This window comes from Acanthamoeba castellanii (genome assembly GCF_000313135.1).
Source record: "Acanthamoeba castellanii str. Neff unplaced genomic scaffold scf7180000084745, whole genome shotgun sequence".
Taxonomy (NCBI): Eukaryota; Discosea; order Longamoebia; family Acanthamoebidae; genus Acanthamoeba; species Acanthamoeba castellanii.
Window position 1 is genome coordinate 269,430 of NW_004457592.1, and position 18,764 is coordinate 288,193.

At 64.5% G+C, this 18,764-nt stretch overlaps 3 protein-coding genes across 3 annotated transcripts; 2 read left to right on the forward strand and 1 right to left on the reverse strand.

Moving 5' to 3' along the window:
• Positions 1–109: 109 nt before the first annotated feature.
• Positions 110–4,664, forward strand: ACA1_182870 (G patch domain containing protein 1, putative; the record flags this gene model as incomplete). The annotated part of the gene is made up of 15 exons (XM_004345847.1): positions 110–257; positions 413–609; positions 735–924; positions 1,050–1,336; positions 1,486–1,561; positions 1,700–1,921; positions 2,025–2,098; positions 2,203–2,241; positions 2,314–2,368; positions 2,494–2,668; positions 2,805–2,935; positions 3,098–3,214; positions 3,348–3,548; positions 3,695–3,811; positions 3,934–4,664. 15 exons carry the CDS (start codon positions 110–112, stop codon positions 4,662–4,664), a joined length of 2,760 nt encoding a protein of 919 aa, XP_004345897.1.
• A 172-nt stretch (positions 4,665–4,836) lies between these two features.
• On the reverse strand, positions 4,837–14,030 carry ACA1_182880 (zinc finger in N-recognin protein; the record flags this gene model as incomplete). The annotated part of the gene is made up of 29 exons (XM_004345848.1): positions 4,837–4,980; positions 5,138–5,269; positions 5,380–5,436; positions 5,560–5,655; positions 5,823–5,980; positions 6,115–6,387; positions 6,465–6,582; positions 6,679–6,963; positions 7,077–7,184; positions 7,318–7,503; positions 7,705–8,063; positions 8,180–8,366; positions 8,481–8,906; positions 9,025–9,197; positions 9,322–9,421; positions 9,543–9,689; positions 9,794–9,964; positions 10,060–10,201; positions 10,322–10,653; positions 10,767–10,911; positions 11,019–11,571; positions 11,695–11,974; positions 12,104–12,261; positions 12,351–12,453; positions 12,579–12,840; positions 12,929–13,178; positions 13,443–13,492; positions 13,580–13,712; positions 13,865–14,030. The coding sequence occupies 29 exons, from the start codon at positions 14,028–14,030 to the stop codon at positions 4,837–4,839; spliced, it is 5,694 nt and encodes a 1,897-aa protein (XP_004345898.1).
• Positions 14,031–15,823: 1,793 nt separating this feature from the next.
• On the forward strand, positions 15,824–18,560 carry ACA1_182890 (uncharacterized protein; the record flags this gene model as incomplete). Its single annotated transcript, XM_004345849.1, has 6 exons — positions 15,824–16,330; positions 16,438–16,500; positions 16,623–16,706; positions 16,836–16,918; positions 17,033–17,178; positions 17,281–18,560. The coding sequence occupies 6 exons, from the start codon at positions 15,824–15,826 to the stop codon at positions 18,558–18,560; spliced, it is 2,163 nt and encodes a 720-aa protein (XP_004345899.1).
• Between the last annotated feature and the right edge of the window lie 204 nt (positions 18,561–18,764).

Below are 18,764 nucleotides of genomic sequence, written 5' to 3' on the forward strand. Positions count from 1 at the left end.
AAAGGCAGAAAGGAAAACAAGGAGGATAAAGAAGAAAAAAGAAGAGATCTTTCTTTTGAAGATACAAAGGACCAGCAGCAGCTGCTAGAGAGAGAGAGAGAGAGAGAGAATGAGCGCGTCGCGTCGGCGAGGGGGCTACGGCGCGGACCCCAAGGCACCACGGCCGCCAGTGAGCGGACGTGCGGCCGGCTTGGTGGGCACCGCCCTCGTACCGGACGATGCCGAAGCCAAGCCCGACACCAAGCGCACTGGACCAGGTAACACGAGCACCCTCCCTCATCCATCTCCACTTTGCAATCAATCTTCGTTCGGCTGCTCCTAAGACACACATACAACCACGTCCCTGTCTACACGCCGCCCGGCTGATGGGTGGTGGGTGGTGGTGTTGGGCGGTGGTGCCACGGACCCCTAGTGTGGGAGCAGGTGGTGACGGATGCGGAGGGGCGGCGGCGGTTCCACGGGGCCTTTACGGGCGGCTTCTCGGCGGGCTACTTCAACACGGTCGGGTCCAAGGAGGGCTGGGCGCCCTCCACCTTCGTCTCCTCCCGCGCACAACGCGCCAACCGCCAGCAGCGCCCCGAGGACTTCATGGACGACGAGGACTACTCGGTACACACCCGTCACCCCCCCCCCACTCTCAATGCACCACCACCCCCAACGTGGCCTCGCTGCTCACAAACACCGCGTGTTGTGTCGGCCTTTACATTCGTGTGTGTGTGTGTGTGATATCGTAGGATTCGATGTCGGGAGGCAAAGCGGTGGGCATGAAGGACGAGTTCAAGAGCTTTACAGGAGTCCAGGCGGAGCACGAGGCCAAAGGGCGCCCGCATCAGCAGCAGCAGGCCACCATGCCCGCCCTGGCCGGTGGCAGCATCGCCGGCTTCCTCCCGTCCGACCTCATCGCTCCGGCCAACTCCCCCATCGGTACCACCAGCCACCACCACCAGCCACCACCACCGATTGCGTACACGCACGCTCACCGTACTATAGAAATTTTATTTTGTTTAAACAATCTTTCTCAATACCTCATGTGGGGGTGGGGGGACCAGGAGTGAAGCTGCTGCGGTTGATGGGATGGCGCGAGGGGCAGGGCGTGGGTCCGCGGATGGAGCGGAAGAAGAGGAGGAGGGGCGCGGCCAAGACACAGCTGACCCAGCCACCCGCGCCGCCCACCACCACCGCTGCGGCGGGTCCGCCCAAGCGGGTGTACGGGCTGGCCGTTTCCCTCGACGACCTGCGTGCCCAAAAAGACGACTCGGAAGACGAAGACGAGGGCGACGGCGACGACGCCCATGGCGTGACCCTCGCCCACACCCTTCCGCCCGTCGACACCGAGGTGCGCCTCCCCCTCGACTTCTCTCCTGCTCATCCCCCTTCGACCAATGCCTGATCCCTGACGCGTCGACGGTGACCCTTTGGTTGTTGCGTTTGCGCGCGCCCGCGGTGGTGGTGGCGGTGGCTGGTGGTGCGATGTCTCTCCGGTAGACGGTGGTGTTCGATGCCAAGACCAACTTCTACGGGCTGGGCTACGACCCCTACCGCTCTGCGCCCGAGCTACGCGGTAACCCCCTCCAACCCACGTCGTCGTCGTCGTCGTCGTTGCCGCCGTAGGCTTATCGTCATCGCCGCGGTCACAACTCACTTCCTCCCTCTTCTCCCAATGATCGTTTGATGGTGCTGCTGCTGCTGCTGCTGCCAGGGCGTGGCCGGCTGCAGGGAGGGGCAAGTGCGGGCCTGGGCAAGCTCCACCACGAGCAACAGCAGCAGCGTGGTGGGGCCGGCGGACGCGCCACCATCGGCGCTCTGCTCAGCGGGAGCTCACAGGGCCAGGGCGGATTCGGGCTGGGCGCCTTCGAGGACGCCGAAGACTCAGCACAGCTCTTTCCCGACGACCGCCGCACGTCCACCCGCCTGCCCGCTCGTCCTACACGACACACACGACACACGCACGCACGCGCACCGCGCGGTGTGGTCGCCCCCCCCCAATCCCTTACGTCCGCATTTCCCATTCCCCCCCAATCCAGTGGAGGAGTACGACCGGGAGCTGCGCGACGGCGACCACGACCTGGATCGCACCCGCACCGCCGCCACCAGCCTCGTACGCTACGCCATCCCTCCCGCCGCCGCCGCCGCTACCGCTCTTGCCTGGTGCTGGTGGTGGTGGCTGGTGGTGCTGACACGGGTGCGTGCGGTGGGTCACAGGACTACGCCGACGACGAAGAGGCGGAGGAGGAGGCGGGGGTGGGCGGGCTGCGTGGGTTCCGGGCGTCGTCGCAGCGGCTGACCCCGGCCAAGTGGTACGCGCCGCCGCAGGTGCCCGCCGACTACCGCCCCTTCCACTACTTCGAGACCTCCCTCTACGCCGACGGTAAGCCCTCCCCCAAGCCCAGCCCATTCCATGTGTTCAACAATCATACTTTTCAGTGCACTCATTGCATTCATGAATTATTGCCATAATAATGATAATGATAATAATGGTAATGATCAATGCAGAGGGGCCGGGTCCGGCGATGAACGCGGACAAGCGCGGGGAGATGCTGGGCGAGAAGCCGCTGCCGGCCCCCCACATGGCGCGCACGGAGCACACCGGCTCGGTGTTCGACCTGGTCTCCACCGCCGACAAGGAACGCCTCACGGGCCTCAAGAACCGCTTCGAGAAGAGCGAAACGTTCGCGTCCGCCCCCTCGCCCTCGCCCTGTTTCCCATCACGATAGCCTGACCTCTCCCGTGTGCGGTGGCGTGTGTGCGTGTGCGCGCGCGTGTGTGTACATGCGTGTGTGCGTGGTGGTGCGTGTGTGCGGCAGTGAGACGGAGGCGATGGGGCAGGCGGCCACCTACCACCGCTTTGCGAACGAGCCGGCCAAGCAGATGCGCTTCCGCACGTTCCTCCTCCTCCAGTCCGGGCAGCCCGCCCCGCCCCTCCCCGCCCACTACGGTACCCACCCCTCAACCCAACCCAACCCAACCCAACCCAACCAACGTGGTGGTGGTGGTGGTGGTGGCGGCGGCGGCGGTGCTGTTGGATTCCTCCTCTTCTGCTGCTCCTCCGCTGCCGTCGTCGGTTCGCTCACCCGCGTGTGTGGGCGCGCGCCGGCAGACAACATCACCGATTGGGAGAGGGAGAAGGAGAAGGAGGAGTTCGTCAAGATCGCCAACGACTTCAAGAAGGTGCCCGACGCCATGGCCTCCCGCTTCCAGTCAGCCGGCAAGCTCGGTACTACGTCACTACCACACCACACGCCACACACACACACTCAACACACACACACACACAACACACTGTCCTGGTGGTGGCCGGTGGTTGTCTGACGTGGGGTAACCACTCGGGTGGTACGCCGGCAAAACAGATCTGACGGGCGGCACGGATGGGGACGCGGGGACGACGCATGTGCACCCGCACGACGAGGAGGACCACCAGGCGGTGGCCGCCTCGATGAAGATGTTCGGCAAGATGACCCGCAAGGAGGAGGACTGGTTCCCCGTCAGCCTCCTCTGCAAGCGCTTCAACCTGCGCCAGCCCCACCCCGACCGCAAGCACGCCGTGCAGGGTACGTCATCGTCGTCAACATCATCATCATCATCATCATCATCATCACACCCTCTGCCATTCCATCGGCCGCCGTTTCTTACTGACGCGCGCGCGGGAAACTCTCGGTGGGTGGTTGATGATGATGGATGATGGATGATGCATTAGTGGGGGTGGCGCCGCTGCTGTCCGGCATGGAGACCATGTTCTCGCCCACTGCGCTCGCCATGCCGGGACTCGCCGCGTCCTCCTCCTCCTCCTCCTCGTCGTCGTCTGCGCCCCTTCGTACGTGTGCCCACTCGCGCGGCGCTGCAGCGGCCCAACCGCATAGTGTGATGGTCGGACTTGTTGCCGCACCCCTCTCACCATGCACACGCGACACGCGACACACGGCACACGGCACACAGAGCCGATCAAGGAGGAAAAGGCCGAGGAGGCCGAGGAGGGCTTGCCGGCGGAGCTGGCGGGGGAGCCCGACCGCCCGTCGGTGGACATCTTCAAGGCCATCTTCGAACCCGAAAGCGAGGACGAGGAGAGCGAAGAAGATGACGAGGAGGAAAGCGACGATGGCGATGAGAAAGCCGAAAAGGAGGCGGCGGCGGCCAAGCCCCAGGCCGCCCTCGCCGAGCTCGCCGCGGCCGTGTCTGCGCCGCCGCCGGCGGCCATCTCCGCGCCTCTTCCCCTGCCGACCGCCCCGGCTCTGCCTGAGTTGGGCGGCGGCCGCCTTGCGCGGGACAATCCGTACCTGTACGTGCCGCCCAAGCGCGAGGAGCGCGGCCATCTGCCCCTAGACCGGCCCCAGCAGCAGCTGCAGCAGCCGCCCGCTGCCGCCGCCGCCGCCTCAATCCAGCCGCCGCTCTCAGCCCCATCAACCAGCAGCGGCGGCGGCGGCGGCGGCGGCGAGGACGACCGAGAGCGGAGGCGCAAGAGGAAGAGGGAGAAGGAGAAGGAAAGGGAGAGCCGCAAGCGGGACAAGAGGCGGAAGGACAAGAAGGACAAGAAGGAAAGCCGGAGGGACAGGAGCCGCAGCCGCAGCCGCAGCCGCAAGAGGAGCCGAGACCGAAGCGAGGAGCGCAAACGGCGGAAGGACGACGACCGCCACCATCGCGACCGCCGGAGCAGGCGCGACCGCGACTGATACTGCGGCTCAGGTGCAGCCACAACGCCCCCACCCCCCTCCTTTTTGCGGAAGAGATAAAATGCGCGTGTGTCATTCTTGGTTGATGACGACGGTGCGTGTTTGACCCAGAATGACACACGCACCCAGCAGGGTCCAAGGGTGTATTGTATGACCACGGGAGGGGGCGCGTTTAGAGCTGGGTCCAGTGCACGTTCTGGGAGGGGGCGCGCCGGGTGATGGAGGCGGCCATTTGGTGGTCCAGCCACAGCGTGCGGAGCTGCTCGTAGCGCGCCGGATCCAGGTAGAGCGGGCGCCCACGCTTGAGGCCCACGTCCTGTGGTCATCACCCAACCCCCCCCCCTCTCTGGTGAGCGTGTCTTCTTCTCTTCACTCGGACACAACCACCCAACCAAACAACCAGCGTAGTTGGGTGGTGGATGAGTTGGGCGAGGTGTGATTGAAAAAGAGGGGGGGGGGTGTTCTCTTGGTACCTCTTCCTTGTGCTCGTCGAGGTAGAGGGAGCCCATGAGGCAGCCGTGCTCCGCCTGGCTCTGGAGCAGGAGGGTGATGGTCTGGCGCGCCAGCAAGAACACCCCCTCGCCACCGGCGCAGCTCAACGCGTGCTGCCCTCCCACAAATTTAACGATGATAGATGACGATCTCGAGGGTTAGGACGTGAGCGCGTGCGGGTGTTGATTGGGGGGTAATGATTGATGAAAGATCGCCACGGTACCGTGTTGCATTCGCCGGGCTTGTCCTGGGGCGCGCAGCACGTCGATCCCACGCACACCTGATGTGCGCACCGGCCCACGCTTGCGGGATGAGCCCACCAAACAAACCAACCAACCAACCAACCAACCAACCAACGCAAGGCACGTGGCAAGTGATGGGGGAGGAGGGGGGGGGTAGGTACGAGGCGGTTGCAGAAGAGGCACAGGCCCGGCTGGCGCGGCACTTGCCCGCACGACAGGCAGATGGCTTCCGCCGGCGCGCGGAAGAACACCAGGTCCTGCACCCACATCGCACACACCACACACACGCGTCAGCCGTGGACATGAGGCAGGCACTGGTGGCCACCAGGCACGTGTGTGTGTGTGTGTGTGGTGTGTGTGTCGTTGTGTGTGTGTGTGTGTGTGTGTGTGTGTGTGTGTGTGTGTGTGTGTGTGTCGTGTGTACCTGGTAGAGGAAGGGGAGAGCCCTCCGGTCGAAGTGGAAGGGCAGGTCGGGTGCCACCAGCTGCAGCTCGCGCGGAGCATTGCCCGTGGAGAGCAGCTGTTGGAGCCAACGCCGCACGAGCTCTGACTCGGCGCCCGAGCCCAGCGCGGCGAAGGCGCCTCCGCGGATTCCCAGGCAGCCCAACAGGCCCTCCAGCTCTGCCATTTGCCCCCCCCCTCGCTTAGTGGTCGTGTCGTGTGTCGTGTGTTGCGTGTGTCGCGAGTGTTGTGGTGGTGGCTGGTGGACACAGTACCCTGGCGAGGCGAGGCGGGGGATTCGGGGAGGGCGGGCGCGGGCAGGCCGCCGCACAGGTGGAGGAAGAGGGCCACGCGGCGGGCGAACGGGAGCAGCAGGTGGACCAGCTCCTCCGCGAACCGCTCCCACTGGGCCGTAGTCCACTCGGCGTGGGTCAGGCCCAGGGCGCCCCCCGACGCGCTCGCGATCCCGTCGAGCAAGGCCGCGAGTGGCGCCTTCTGCTCCTCCTGCGCAGCTGCCGTTGCCGTCTCCATCGCGAGGCCCTCTTCATCTGTTGTTTCCATGCAACGAACCCACGTCAGCGACCTCTTGCGATTGGTTGAGCGCCGCAATAAATATTATACGGACCAAGGGCGCTGCCGGAGCAGAGCGTGGCGGCCAGGGTGACGGCGGCCTGGGCCAGCGCCCCCACGTACAGCAGGCGCGCCCAGTGCAGCGGCGCTCCCTGCTGCGCCTCGTCGTTGCCCTGCGCGTCACGCGCCGCCGCACATACGGTGTCATTCGCGACATGCGAGCGTGTGCGGCGTGTGCGGTGTGTGCGGTGGTGTGCGGTGGTGCGTACCGCGGGTTGCAGGTGGAGGAGGTCGAGGAAGTAGCGCCGCACAAAGTGTGCGAACATGTCGCCCCGCAGGAACGCCGCGCCGCTGTCGCCCTCCTCGGCAGCGGCACCGACGAGCGAACGGCGCAGGAGGCCGTCGGCCCGGCGCAGGCGTTGGCGGTCGCCGCGCAGGAGCGTGCGACCGTAGGCCAGGAGGGCGCGGCACGTCGTGCGAAGGGTCGAGCCGCGTCGCTCCTCCGCCACCTTAAAGAGCGCGCTCCACCCGCCGGCAGTGGCCAGCACCGGATCCTGGTTAAACCGCGCAACAAGGTCAGCCATTACAGACGAAACCAACGCTTGCACGCTTGTGCGTGTGCGGTCGTGCGCGTGCGCGTGCGTGTCGTTGGCCGAGGGGCACGTACGGAGCGGGTTGCGAGTTCGAGGGCGGAGGTCATGCAGGCGGCGAGGGACCACAGGTGCGGCTCGAACTCGGCGGGCACAAGATCCACCGTTTCCATCGCCACATTGTTCTGCAGCCATAACACCACCGCACAACGACACACACAACACGACACACGACACACACACACACACACACACGACGCACAGTCAGTTGATTGATTGGAGGCGACAGCCTGGTGTGGTCGCGTGTGGCTCTCTCACCTGCGCGCAATAGACGCGGGTGGCGAAGTCGTGTAGGGTGGTGCGGACGCTCTCCTCGTCGGCGTCGGGCGCCTCCTCCGCGCCGGCGTCGGTCGTGGCGGTCTTCTGGTCCTCTGCTTCCTCCGTCGGCGGCACGGGGGCGACCACGCGCCCCAGCCAGGCCTCCCACTCCCGGCCTTCGTCAGCCTCCACCGTGGCGGCGGGGAGGGAGCTGGCGGCGGAAGTGAGGTGCGGGAGCAGCGCGTTGCCCAGCGATCGGCACAGCGGACACCGGAAAGCGCCCTTCACCGTGTGCCGTGGTGTGTCGTGTGTCGTGTGTGACGTGTGTGTCGTGTCGTGTGTGTCAGCACGAGCACGAGGGGGTAGCGGCGGGAGGTTGGTGCGGACCTGAGCGAGGGCCGAGGGGGTGAGCATGGGGTCGACGGTGAGGCGGCCGCGAGCCGAGTCGCGTGCCACGGAGAGGCTGTACTGGTGGCGGCACTCGGGGTGCATGAGGTGTCCGCACGAATTGACCACGGCGCCGCCGCTCCCCTCTACCTCCCGCTCCAGCTCCGCGCACCACCTGCGCGCCCGAGCCCGCTTCTCTTCGCGCGCGGCCTCCTCCTTCCGGCGCGCCTCCTTGTCCTCCTCGTCGCCGCCGCCCGACGCCTCGTCGGTGGTCTCTTCCTGCGACGTCGCGGCCTGGTCGGTGGGCGCGGTCTCCATCGGCGTCTCCTCCTGCTCTTCGCCTTCGGCCTTGCGCTTGCCTGCGCACTCGCACGACACCACACGACACGCGACACACGACACACGCGAGCCCGCGCAAACGAATGAGACACGCCGGGGGGGCAGGGCAAGGAGGGGGAGGGGGAGGGGGTCGCACCCTTGCGATCGGACGGCGGGGAGTCGCGAGGAGGCGGCGCGGAGGACGAGGTCCGGAGAAAGTCGGCGAGGAGGCGGTAGTGGGGCCGGTGGAGCTTGCCCACGTGCTGCCGCTTGGCCACGGGGAGCACGTGCGAGTGCTGCACCAGCGCCACGTAGCCCAGCCCCTTGCCCGGCTGCGCCCCCTCCTGCCCTCGCACACCCACCACCACCGACCACCACACGCCTCCATTAATCCCCGATCATCTCTGCATGGCAACCAACCAACCAACCAACCAACCGGGAGGAGGAGGGGAACTGACCTTGCACAGGACGCAGACGAGGTCGGACGAGGGCTGCGCGCCGTCGGCGAGCGCGGCGTCGCCGCCATTGGCCGGGGCGAGCTTGTCGGGCACCGGCACCGGCACGGCCGCCGTCTCCTCCTCCTCTGCCGCCTCCGCTTCCCCTTCTTCGCCGCCGGCGCCCTCCTGCCGGGCGGCGGTCTCTACAAAGGCCTTCTGCTGGGCGGCGAACTTGGCGAGGATGGCCTGCTGGCGGGCCTTGTTCTCCTCCAGGCGCCGGCGCCGGAGGGCCTCCTTCTGGGCGGCGGCCTCCCTGGCCCGCCGCTCCTCGTCCAGGAGCACGGTGAGCTGGCTCAGCGCGGCCTGCACCCGGGCGCCGCCGTGGGTCTCGACGAGGCCCACCACCTCGGTGAGCGCGTCGCGGTACTCGGCCAGGTCGTCGCTCTCCTGCGCTCGCAACTGGGAAAAAACAATTCCCAGGCGACACCCCGGTGGTTGCTTAGCAATAAACCAGACCCGTAGGTTACGGAAGAACCGAATTAGGCCCCGTGGGCGGGTGGGGTACCTGGAGCAGGAGAAGGAGCACGCTCTCCTTGACGGGCTGGTCGTCCGGCCCCGGGACGCGGGTGAGCACGAACTGCTGGCACATGTTGACGGCCGGATCAGAGCTCCGGAATTGGACGTCGAACAGGCTGCCCACCTCGCACGCCTCCTCCCCCTTTTCTTCGTCCATGGCCTCTGTCACATGTCACCGCCCACCACCGCCCACCACCACCGCGTTCAATCATACGTCGGCAGCAAGCAGCCAATCGCCCCAACAACAAACAACAACCAACAACCAACAATAGGTGACCAGCGGTACCCGCGGACGAGGTGGCGGGGTGTGCCGCGTGGAACTGGAGGATGAGCTTGAGGAGGGTGAGGGTGGGGTGCAGCAACGCAATGTCCCCGAGCGTGCTGGCCTATAGACGCGCCGTTCGGAAGATCAAAACGAGCGTTAGTCACCGAGCGCAGAGCTGGACTGATTGATCTACCAGATGATGGTGAGGATGGTGGTGGTGATGGGTAGTGGAGGGGGCGTACGGGTGCGTCGGGCTGGCGAGCAGCGCGGATGTGGTGGAGGACGGCGAAGAGGACGGCCATGAGGGTGCGCGAGCAGGCCACGCTCGCCGCGCCCTCCCGGATCACCTCCGGCACCGCGCGGAGACTCGGCAGCGCCACCCCCGACGCCTGCGCCCGCATATATATAGAAAAAGATAGATGAGAGAGATGAGAGAGATTAGGCACACAGCGTAAGTGGTACAAGCGAGGCGAGGGGCAATTTGGGGGCGTACGTGGGCCGGGCGCAGCTTCTTGGCGGTGACGTGGTAGAATTCGATGGCGGCCTGCTGCTCCTGCCGCGTGTAGTGGAGGTAGTAGGGGTCGAACAGGGCCAGGCAGGCCGGCTTCAGCGCGAACGTGCCCGTCGGGTGCGAGGGCCCCGAGGGCGGCGTAAAGTCCGCAGTCTGATCACACACGCCACACGCCACACGCGCGCGCCCCGACCAACCGAGAGGTGAGCGGGGAGGGCGGCATGTGAGGTTGGGTGGCGGGCGAGTACCTGGGCCATGACCTGCTCGAGGAGGGTCTGGATGCGGACGTGCGGGAAGTACCCGTGGCGGTGCTTGAGCATGCGCTCCCCCACGGCCTTCACCACTTGGCTGTGGGTCTTGGGGCCGCACGCCAGCGCGTGCACCACCGTCCTGGAATAATCGATACACCATGGCACGCATGAGTGCGGCGTGTGTCGTGCGATGTGCGTGTGTGTGTGTGTGTGTGTGTGTGTGTGTGTGTGTGTGTGTGTGTGTGTGGCGTGCGTGTACCGAACGATTAAGTCCTGCATGTGGAGGCGGTGGTGTTCGTCCTTCCATCCCTCGTCGGTGGCGGGGGGCCGGGGCGGACCCACGACGGTGCGGTCGTTGAGGAGGTTGATGGCCAGCCGCAGGAAGTTCTCGGCCAGGGCCTGCTTGTGCTTGGCCTCGAGGCCGTCGTCCGCTTCGGGCGCCGCCCAGTCAAAGTAGCGGGAGAGGGTGAAGCGGTGGAGCAGCGCCGGCACCAGCAGGTCGGCCTCCTGCTCGGGCAGCCCGTGGCGCAGCAAAGTCGCCGCCACTTGCAACGCCGCCACGTCCGCATTCATCATCCCCTCGGCCTCCACCTATCATTGGCCAACGATTCGGTGAGTGGCGTGTGCGGTTTGTGTGTGTGTGTGTGTGTGTGTGTGTGTGTGTGTGTGTGTGTGCGGTCGGCGTGTGTGCTCTGTGCGTGTACCTGGGTGGTGTACACAGAGGAGGCTTGGATCAGGCCGTAGCCGTTGCGCACCCAGGCGCCGCTGCTGGCCTGGGAGCCCAGCACCTGAATGCGCAGCGGGTCCTCGAGCAGCGAAAGCGCGTAGCCCACCAAGTCCTGCTTCGAACTGCGCACCCACGCGTACCCCCCCCCAACCACGACAACCACAACCAGGTGTGACACGACCGCCACCTTAAGCAGCTAGGCACTGTGCATGGGAGAGGCCGGGCGTACGCGTCGGGGAAGAAGTTGTGGAGGGGCGCGCGCCACACGAGGGAGGCGGCGACGAGGAGGCGCGTGAGGAGGCGGTGGAGCGTGATGTGGAACGACACGCCCGAGTGGCGGTGCACGTCGTAGTCGGCCACGCGGTACCGCCCGCCGGCCCACGGCAGGGCCACCAGCTGGCCCGTACCCGCCGGCTTGCCCGGCCGCTCAAGCCCGGCCACGTCCTCGCTCTCCTGGTCGTCGTCATCCTGTCCAGCCGACGATGATGATGGCGGTGGTGATGATGATGATGACGTCAGCACAAAGGCGGCGGCGTAGTGCGTGGCGTGGGGGGGTTGGCCAACCTCTTCGGTCTGGGCGGCGCCGGGGGCGACCTCGAGGCTGAGCTGGCCGTCGGGCGAGAGGCGGTAGCGGAGGGGCGCGGCGGACAGGAGGGCGTCGAGGCACCGGCGGAGCGCCGTCCGCGCGTGGGCCAGCGTCTCGGGCTGGGCGAGGGCTTCCTCGGTCAGCACCTCCACCCCATCCGCCACTTGCTCCGTCACCGCCTCGATCATCTCAATCTCTGCCGCACGTCATTAGCGATGTGCGTGCGGTGTGTGTGTCGTGTGTGTCGTGTGTGTCGTGTGTGTCGTGTGTGTCGTGTGTGTCGTGTGTGTCGTGTGTGTGGTGCGTGCGGTGTGTGTACCTAGGGTGAAGGCGTGGACCCAGGAGTTGGACTCGACGGGTACGTGCGATTGGATGCGGCGGCGGGGCGTGGGGTCCATGCCCTGGAAGAGGTCCCACAGGCGGACGAACCGCTCGAGGGTGGCGAGGGCGCCGGCCACGAGGGGCTGCACCACCGCCGGCACCGCCGTCACGGCGCGCAGGTCGTAGCAGAGAATCCAAAACAGCCGCTTCCGCAACACGGCCGAACTGGTGTCGATCTCCTTGCTCACCCTACGCTCTTCCTCAGCTTCCTCGGCTTGCTGAGGCGCCTCCTGGCATTGTGTGTGTGTGTGTGTGTGTGTGTGTGTGTGTGTTACGCGTGTCGCACACGTGTGCGGTGAGGCCTCACTGCTGCAATGTCTCATACGGACGGGAGCGTTCGCACGAACCAGGAACGCGGTGCGGAGGGTCTTGTAGGTGGTGTCCACGAGCATGTCGAGCAGGCCGGCGTTTTGCACCAGGTGCGGGATCAGATGCGGGTGGAAGAATTGCGTAGACATGGTCAGCACCGTCTCATATTTGGACTTGTGCGCCTTGGTCTTTTCCTCTACACACGACACGACACTCACAGGCATGTGAGATGCAGACCGGCACAGTTGAAAACACCAAACGAGGCGATGCACGCGGGGAAGGTACCGATGTAGACGTCGACAAGGAAAGGATATGTTTTCACATAGTAAATGGAGAACAGCATCTTGTACTGCGTGTCGCCGATGAGCGTGAAGTACCACTTTCGCACCTGTGCACGCCCATGACCGTTCAGTTCATATGTGTCGCGTGTGTCGTGTCGTGCCGCTGTCGCGTCGCGTGTGCGCCTTGATGCAGGCCGCGAGAGTGGATTGGGTGGGGAGGGAGAAGCAGCACCTCTTCTTGGAGAGGGTCGGGCAGAAGGTGGTCCATGAGGAGGAACTGGATGACGAGCTTGTGCGCGGCCGAGGCCTCGGGCGCAGGAGGCGGGCCGTCCGGTTCGCCGGCCAAGAGCGGGGCTTCGTCGACGGCCAGGCAGAGCAGCCTCCGCAGAGGGTCGCCGAAGAAGTCGACCACGTGCTGCAGCCAGTTGAGCAGCAGTCCGCACTGCACCGCCCCCTGGCCCACCTGCATCGCGATCGCTTGCACCTCCTCGTTACTGCCATGCGCACACGACACACGGCACACACGGCACACACGACACACGGTGAGCATCAGTTCTGTCGAGAAGGTGGAGACGGACGTACGTGACGGGCTGCGTGATGGGCGGCACGAGGTGGCGGATGGGCGGAGGCGCGGAGACGGGGGTGAGTCGAGAGCGGAGGCGGGAGACGCGGAGGAGCGTCTGGGCCAGCACGCGCACCACGGCCCGCAGCGTGGCACGGGCAGCGGTGCGCTGGCGAGGCGTGAGCAGCTCCGATGGATCGACGCCCGAAGTGCCCACGTGGTGGCGGCAATTGCCTTCCGGCCGCCACGCCAACGGATCACCGCAGTCGCCTGTCGACAGGCATGTGTTATTATTATTATGCATGATCATTATTATTTATTTTATTATTATTTATTTATTATAATACTAAACAAAGCGAAGAGCTCTCGTACAGCATCCGCCAGCGACCTGAATCAGGAGGTCTGTGCAGGGCAAGAGACAACAAGAGCACGAGATGTTAGCATGCACGCCATGACCACTTCGCTGGGGGGGGGAAAGGGACGCCACAGGCGTGCGTGTGCATCAAACGTGTTTGTTGCGCGTGCGGCACGTACAGTCGTGTCCCTTGTGGTCTCCCTCCTGGAAGCACTCAACGCACACAGCGCTATGTGCGGAAAAAAAGAAAGAAAAAGAAAAAAATGAGGTGGGCAACACGATCGCACGAGTAAAGAACAAAGGGGCGTGTGTGTACCAGGGTTCGTCGTAGCCACAGTTGCGGCACTTGTAGGCCATGTCGCCGTTCTTCCATATCCTACCGCACACGTTGGACTTGCCCGCACGCCTCTTCTCCACCTCTTGCTTCACCTCTGCCGGCGAGCCCTCCCCTGGTGCGCGCCACGCCACCGCCACCACCACGCACGTGCCAGGACTGGTCAGGGTGCACTGCCAGCTGGCGTGGACCACAGCGAAATGGTGGCCGGCGGCCCACGAACGCTACTGCCAACGATTGGTGGTAGCAAGGTTTCTCTCTACGCACCGCCACAGAGAATCCAGAGACACGTCTTGAGGGCATCTCGGGCGCTGCCAGGATGGGACAGCAAGTGGTCGTGCACCGCCTCCTCGATGCACTCGGGATGGTCGGCCATGTAGCGCGAGACAGTTGCATGGTCTGAGGCAAAGATTTGCTCCACAGACAACTCCATCTGTGGTGTGGCTTTGTTGAGAGCTTTATTGTTTTTACCTGAAGTACGCAAAAAAAATCAAGTATGCGCGGCATGCGGCTGCGCCTTTTCTCTTTCTGTTTCTTTTCCCTGTTCATCTTCTCTGCTCGCGTGAGTGCACGTATTGCCTCACTCATCATCCGCCAACCCCACGCACGGTAAGTAAGTACGCCAAGCCCACTAGGCGAAAAGGGAGGGCTTACTCCTTTCCGTTGCCTTCCTCCATTTGAAGGTATCCTCCTTGAGGGAGGGTATTTAGTAATCCGTCGCAAGTCTCGTCTTGCCGTCCGACGGTTATCTATTTCGCTCCAGGTTCAAGCTTCCTAGAGCTACCTTTAAATGCATTTCATTCATTCAGCCACAGAGATGGACAAGTTCTCTTGGTTGCACATTCGTGGTTTATTGTCGACATCAATTAATTTACCTATTCAAGGTTTGTGTCTGTTCGGACGACAGGACGGGAACGCGTTGCAACTTGCGTTGTGCGTTCCCTGGCTCAGTGCGCACACTGTGCATGAAGCGCAAACATCTGCTAAAGCGTTCGCTGAGTGTTGCTTACCTCCAGCCATTCCAGTCTTTACTCACTGAGTTAGACAACGCATGCTTCCTCATAGAACAGCAATATCACTTCATTTGGCTGAGAAGACTTCAAAAGAGAAGAGGCCAAACGCTAGCATCGTGAGTCCCAGCGACGGCCAAGTGGACGTGCGACGCTAACGCACACTTGTATTGCCTTAGGTAAACGAAAAGAAATTGTTTTTCTCTCTTTCGGCAGTGTTCCACCAATGGGACACCACTTTCGTCCAACACCACCAATGGGAAAGCCTGTTTGGGCATTTTTAGGGCTTTTTCTCTGTCCTTCATTTTCTGTTCTGCCTCTGTGACCTTCGAAGGGGTCGCTCCACCTCCTCCAGGCCCTTCTCTACCCTCCTGCTGCTCGAGTTCGTGTTGCGTGCGTGAGCTCACCACGGTCGTAGCCACGGTGAGAGGAGGTCGGACGCTTCCACACAACTCGTAGCCTACACAACCCCGAATCGACTCCTTTCGCGCATTCCCAACCATTTCGGGAGGGGAAGGCGCAGGCCGTCTTCCTTCGAATGCACCACTCCAAACCCGCCGCCTCCAGCGCCTCGTTCGACGCAGGGTCCCAGCACGACCACAATCTTCTTCTACACAATCGAGTAGAACATGACGAAGTCAGTGATTTGATTCTCGACCAGGATGAGGACCACGCCGCCAGTCCCCTACATAGCTACTACGAGTCCAGCGGCCCTGGCACCGTCGAGAGGAAGAGCGCGACGCCTGGAGCTTCGCCATCGGTGTCATCGGTGCTGATGTCGGCAATTGGTGGTGCTTTCCCCATGGACGACGATTTCGCCCCGCATTCGTCGTCCTCTTCGTTCGATATAGGCTACCCGAACTTCTCTTCGTTTGGCTCGGGCTCCAGCTCAAGCTCTGGGGGACTCGATGAGCACGATCTCCAATTCTCATCATCTCCTCTCCACTTTCCCTCCCATTCTCGACACACGGCCCCTGCAAGTAGCCAGCTGCAGCCACTTCACGCCCCACAACACCGCCCTCCACGAGATCTCGATGCCACTCAGGCAAGCCAGCAGGCGAGCATCGATGAGGAGGCCAAGGAAATAATAGCCCGGCTCTACGTGGCCAGTGCCCGCCCATCTCCTGCCTGGTTCGAGCAGCACCAGTGTGGAAGCATCTTGCACGTGACCACTTCGGATGCTGCATCTTCGACATCTTCGCCATCGAGCGAGCCGATGAGCATCGAGATGGAACACAACGGGTCGCCCTCGCACATCACCAGCCGCACCGTGGTGGTGGTGCTCGAGCACCGAAGCGGAGACGTTGCCAGCCTCGGCTCCTCGCTCAAGCATGCCGCCGACGCGGTGCACGAGACCCTCGGGCTCGACCCCAAGAGGTCCGTACTCCTTCGTGCTGGCGCTGCGAGCGACGGAGGCGACGAAAGCGAACAGCAGCAGCAGCACGAGGCCGAGGAGCACGAAGTCGTAGCGGCGACGGCGATGGCCTACCTGGTGGCGGGCGCCAAGCTATCGCTGAGGGTGGCGGTGGAGCAGCTCACCACCGTACTCGGGAGCGACCGGGTGCAGCGCATGGGCGACGGCTTCAAGCGACAGCTCATGGCCATCGAGACCCACGTGTCGCGTCGTCCTCCCTCGCACGACTTCTTCGCGCCACCGAGCCCCACCGCCAATGTCGAGGCGGTGGCCTCGGCCCCCGCGCCCACGCAGTCTGGCCCGGCGACGGTACCCTCCACGCACTTTCATTCCCTCTGCTTGGCCCCTGGTGCGCATTGTCGGGGTGACACTCATTGAGCGTGCGTGCGTCGTGTATGCTCCTCACTGGTGGACAGACACAGCCGGCCACCAAAGCGATCAAAGCCGATGGGCCGGATGGCTGGTCCTCTGTCTCGGAGGTAACACAATCTAGGACCCCGCCGCGCTATGCACACATACATCGGGAAGCCGATGGCTTAACGGTGGAGGTGGTGGTAAACCAACAGGGCGCGACCAATAAGATGGTGGTGCTCAGCTCCAGCCATCCGGCCTTGCCCGCCGATGCGTCAGTCTCGTCTTCGACTTCAACCCAGTCGTCCCTGCGTCCACCGACCTCAGCGCCGCAGTACGTGTAGCACGCCCTCCCACCCTACCCACCCCACCACCACACACAACGTTGGCAACGTGGGCTGACCTCCGTACGCGCGTCCCTTTTGGTGTCGGCAGAGCGTCGTCGGTGCGTTCGCCCCAACAGTCGGCTCCCTCCACGCCCATGCTCTCCCCTCGCAGCAGCTCCTCCCAACCTACTTCCCCCAACCCCTACGGTGAGTCCGACAGGTACGTTAAGCCCCACCTCAAACGCAAACTCTGGGCTCTCTGCGGTCGTTTCGTTTCGTTTCGGCTAGCTTGCCGCGGTTGCATGACATTAACTGCTGCGCGCGCATGTAACAGTCCCCCCGATTCAGCTGGAGGGAAGAGGCCGCGGACGGAGTCAAGCAGCAGCAAGGAGCAGCCTCCCTCGAAGCGGCGCGGCCCCTACCGCTGCGGTCGCTGCGGGATGCCCAAGCGAGGCCACTCGTGCCCCGAGAGCAGCAAAGGTGCTGCCTCCCTCCCCCCACCCCAATCATTGGTCTGCCCCCCCCCCACCATCACTGCGCGCGAGGGGCCGGTGCTGAACTGAATTGGCGGGTTGTGAACAGGTCAAGACGGCCCGAGCGCGCAGTCGCCGGCGGTGTCGACGCCCAACACAAGCAGCCTCTCTTCGTGTCCCTCTACGCCCGCCGCGCCGGTCGTGGTGGCGACCGTGCCCGCCAAAGCCGAACTCCCGCCGCCGGCTTCTCTGCCGCCCTCGGCATCGTGCACCGACACCAGCTCCACCCCGTCGCTGTGTTCTTCGACCTCCGCCGCCGCCACCGCGACTGTCGCAACCGCGTCAGATGAGTCGGCAGCCAACGCCGCCGGAACTCCATCAGCCGGTCCGTCAGGGCCATCAGCATCGGCGGCGGCCGCCGCTGCGTCGCCGGTGTCGCCCTCGTACGACGAGCTGATGTCCAAGATCGCGGAGCTGATCCGGGATCGGGACTACTACATGAACCGCTACCTGGCCCTCCTCCAGGACGGCGCCGCGGATCACCTGCCGAGCGGGGAGCAGCTCCAGCTCCATCAGCAGCGCGCCGTCAAGCTTGGCGTCTCCTCCGTCCTGTCCACCCCCGACCGCCGCCAGCCGCAGCCGCAACAGCAGCAAGGCCTGGCGTACCCTTCTCCTTCGCGTTCTTCTCTCGCCGATCACCAGCAGCAGCAGCAGCAGCGGTACCACCAGCAGCAGCAGCCCGGGAGCGTAGTCCACTCGCCTGCCTCCGCACACTCGCCCAGTCATCCGCTCCCTATAGGCCCCCGCTATCAGCCGCAGCAGAAGCAGTACTATCCACAGCAGCAGCAGCACACGCACCACGCGCTGATGCGGACGTCCAGCACTGGGGACAGCGCGGGAGGGGCCCCCTACAGCTCGCCCTCGTCGTCCCCGTGCCTCACGCGCCACGTCGGATCGTCGCGCTCGGGGTTGGTGTCGTCGTCCCCCGTCGCCACCACGACCACGGCCGGCGGCGGTCGGTTCACGATCGGTCGGTTCGGCCCCGACGCCTCGGGCTTCTACTCGCCCTCGCACCACCACCGAACGACGCGAGAGCCCAACGGCGGCGGCGGCGGCGGCGCGCCCTTCCATTTCTCCTCGCCCTCCTTCGCCCACTCCTCTTCCACCGTGGCCACGCACCCGACCCAACAGCTCGTCCTGCCCCACTTTGCCAACCCGACAGCTGGCGCCGCAGGCCTCGAGGACCAGCAGCAGCCGCAGGCTGGCCAGCAGTCATCGACCTCGTCGGTGGTGTCACCCTCGCTCGGGACGTCGTCGTCGCCGCTCTCGCTCAAGGCCGCCGAGGACTTCTTCTACTGGGACGATTTTTGTGCCTCGACCAACGGCTAGTCTTCCACCCACCCGCTCTACTTCTCTTCTTCTCCTCCTCTGCGCCAGCTGCTCCTCCTTTTCCACCCACTTCGACGACAACGACGACACGCCAGCCCCCACGGAAGCCGTAGGGGGACGAGAGTGTACTTCCACTACTACTACTACGACTACCACTTCCACTGCCCGCCTCGATGGATGGCGCGGATGCTGGCGGCCTGACTG